At 42.2% G+C, this 2,009-nt stretch overlaps 1 protein-coding gene across 1 annotated transcript; it reads right to left on the reverse strand.

Moving 5' to 3' along the window:
* Nucleotides 1-639: 639 nt before the first annotated feature.
* Nucleotides 640-1,732, reverse strand: LOC100077790 (60S ribosomal protein L31). The gene is given in 4 exon segments (XM_029066652.1): nt 640-675; nt 1,144-1,176; nt 1,179-1,406; nt 1,646-1,732. Coding segments are annotated over 4 exon segments (384 nt in total).
* Between the last annotated feature and the right edge of the window lie 277 nt (nt 1,733-2,009).

Consider the following 2,009-nt stretch of genomic DNA (forward strand, 5'->3'; position numbering starts at 1 on the left):
TTTCTGTCATTATTCATTTTTTATGGTATTTGTTAAATGCTTACTATGTGCCAGGCACTGTTCTAAGAGCTTGGGTAGGTACAAGCTAATCAGGTCAAATAAAGTCCCTGTCCCACATAGGACTAACAATCTTAATCCCATTTTACAAATGATGTACATGGGGCACAGAGAAGTAAAGTGATTTGCCCAAGTTCACACAGCAGACAAGTGGCAGAGCTTGGATTAGAGCCCAGGTCCTTCTGAGTTTTCAGTGAGTGCAAAGGAAAAGTGGTGAGAGGAAGGCATTGCCTCTACCAACCCTCCCTAGTTCATCAGCCTATAAACTCTTCCTCCAGTTTGTAGGTAGGCACTGCTTGACATAATCAATCAATTGTATTTATTGAACTATTATTATGTGCAGGGCACTGTACTAAGCCCTTGGGAGAGTACAATACAACAGAGTTGGCAGATATGTTCCCTACTCACGAGTTTACAGTCTAGAGGGCGTCCCTTCTAGATCCACAGCCCCAAGATAGCTAGTCATAACATTAATTCAACATGACAAGAGGCAGTGATCACATTCCCCGTCCTGACCAGTAATGTGTAAATAGCAGTCTGAGGCCTTTTTAGAACTTTATTAGGGAAAAAGAAAACCTTTGGTCAGTTTTCATCCAAAATGATTGTCTGCAGGTTTTTTGTTTTTTTTAATACTTAATAATAATAATAATAATGTTGGTATTTGTTAAGCGCTTACTATGTGCAGAGCACTGTTCTAAGCGCTGGGGTAGATACAGGATCAGGTTGTCCCACGTGAGGCTCACAGTTAATCCCCATTTTACAGATGAGGTAACTGAGGCACAGAGAAGTTAAGTGACTTGCCCACAGTCACACAGCTGACAAGTGGCAGAGCCGGAATTCGAACCCATGACCTCTGACTCCCCAGCCCGGGCTCTTTCCACTGAGCCACTCTGCTTCTCAATACTTGTAAGGGTACTTGTGAAGCCCTTACTTTGTGCCAGGCCTTGCACTAAAGGGCTGGAGTAGATAAACCACATGAAACTCACAGTTTTAATACCCATTTTTCAGATGAAATAACTGAGATACAAAGAAGCAAAGTGACTTGTCCAAAGTCACACAGCAGACAAGTGGAAGAGCTGGGTTTTTGAAGGTGGAGACTGGTACATAAATGACCACAGTCGTCACTTATGTACCTGTGTATACAACTTGTTGGCTGAGTCTTCATCTTCATTTTGCTTTCCTGACAGACAAACCCACATGTTGTAGGGGATGTTCCTTATTCCTTTGGCCCAGACAGCTTTGTTTAGCCTGGTGTTAATGTGTACATTGGGACTTCTCATCTCTTTCATAGCAAATTTACATATCTCCTTGAAGGGTTTTTTTTTTTTAAATGGTATTTTAAGTGTTTACTATGTTCCTAGCCCTGTACAAAGCGCTGGAGTAGATGCACACTCCCACATGGGCTCTGTCTTAATTCCCATTTTACAGATGAGGTAACTGAGACACAGAGAAGCAAAGTGACTTGCTCAAGGTCACATATCAGACAAGTGGCAGAGCCTGGGATTAGAACGTAGGTCCTTTTGACTAGGCCCCTGCTCTTTCCACTAGGCTACACTGCTACTCACGATGAGCATTTCTTGAAGCCCACTCGATGGATGTTGATGGTGTACTCCCATGTCATCACCTCATTGAGGGTGTACCGGCCCTTCTCTCTGCCTCTCTTGAGGGTAGCCATCACAACTCCTGCTTGCGAGCCTCAGTGTCTCTCAGATGGAAGGGATTTTCATTCACATTTTGGTTTTTAACAGTCACACTTGTACACCCTGATTAAAAAAAAAAAAGTCTGGTATCAGTGGCATTACTGTCACATCTGGAAGGCAGCTTTATTTAAGAATTGAGTCACTATTAAAGATATCAATCAGTTTATTTGTAACTTGCAGTTCTACTGGTTGAAGTTTAATTTTGAATTGATGCCAATTGGTGTTTTCGACTACTTTCTTAATAAGAGAGTC

This window comes from Ornithorhynchus anatinus, chromosome 5 (assembly GCF_004115215.2).
Source record: "Ornithorhynchus anatinus isolate Pmale09 chromosome 5, mOrnAna1.pri.v4, whole genome shotgun sequence".
NCBI lineage: Eukaryota > Metazoa > Chordata > Mammalia > Monotremata > Ornithorhynchidae > Ornithorhynchus > Ornithorhynchus anatinus.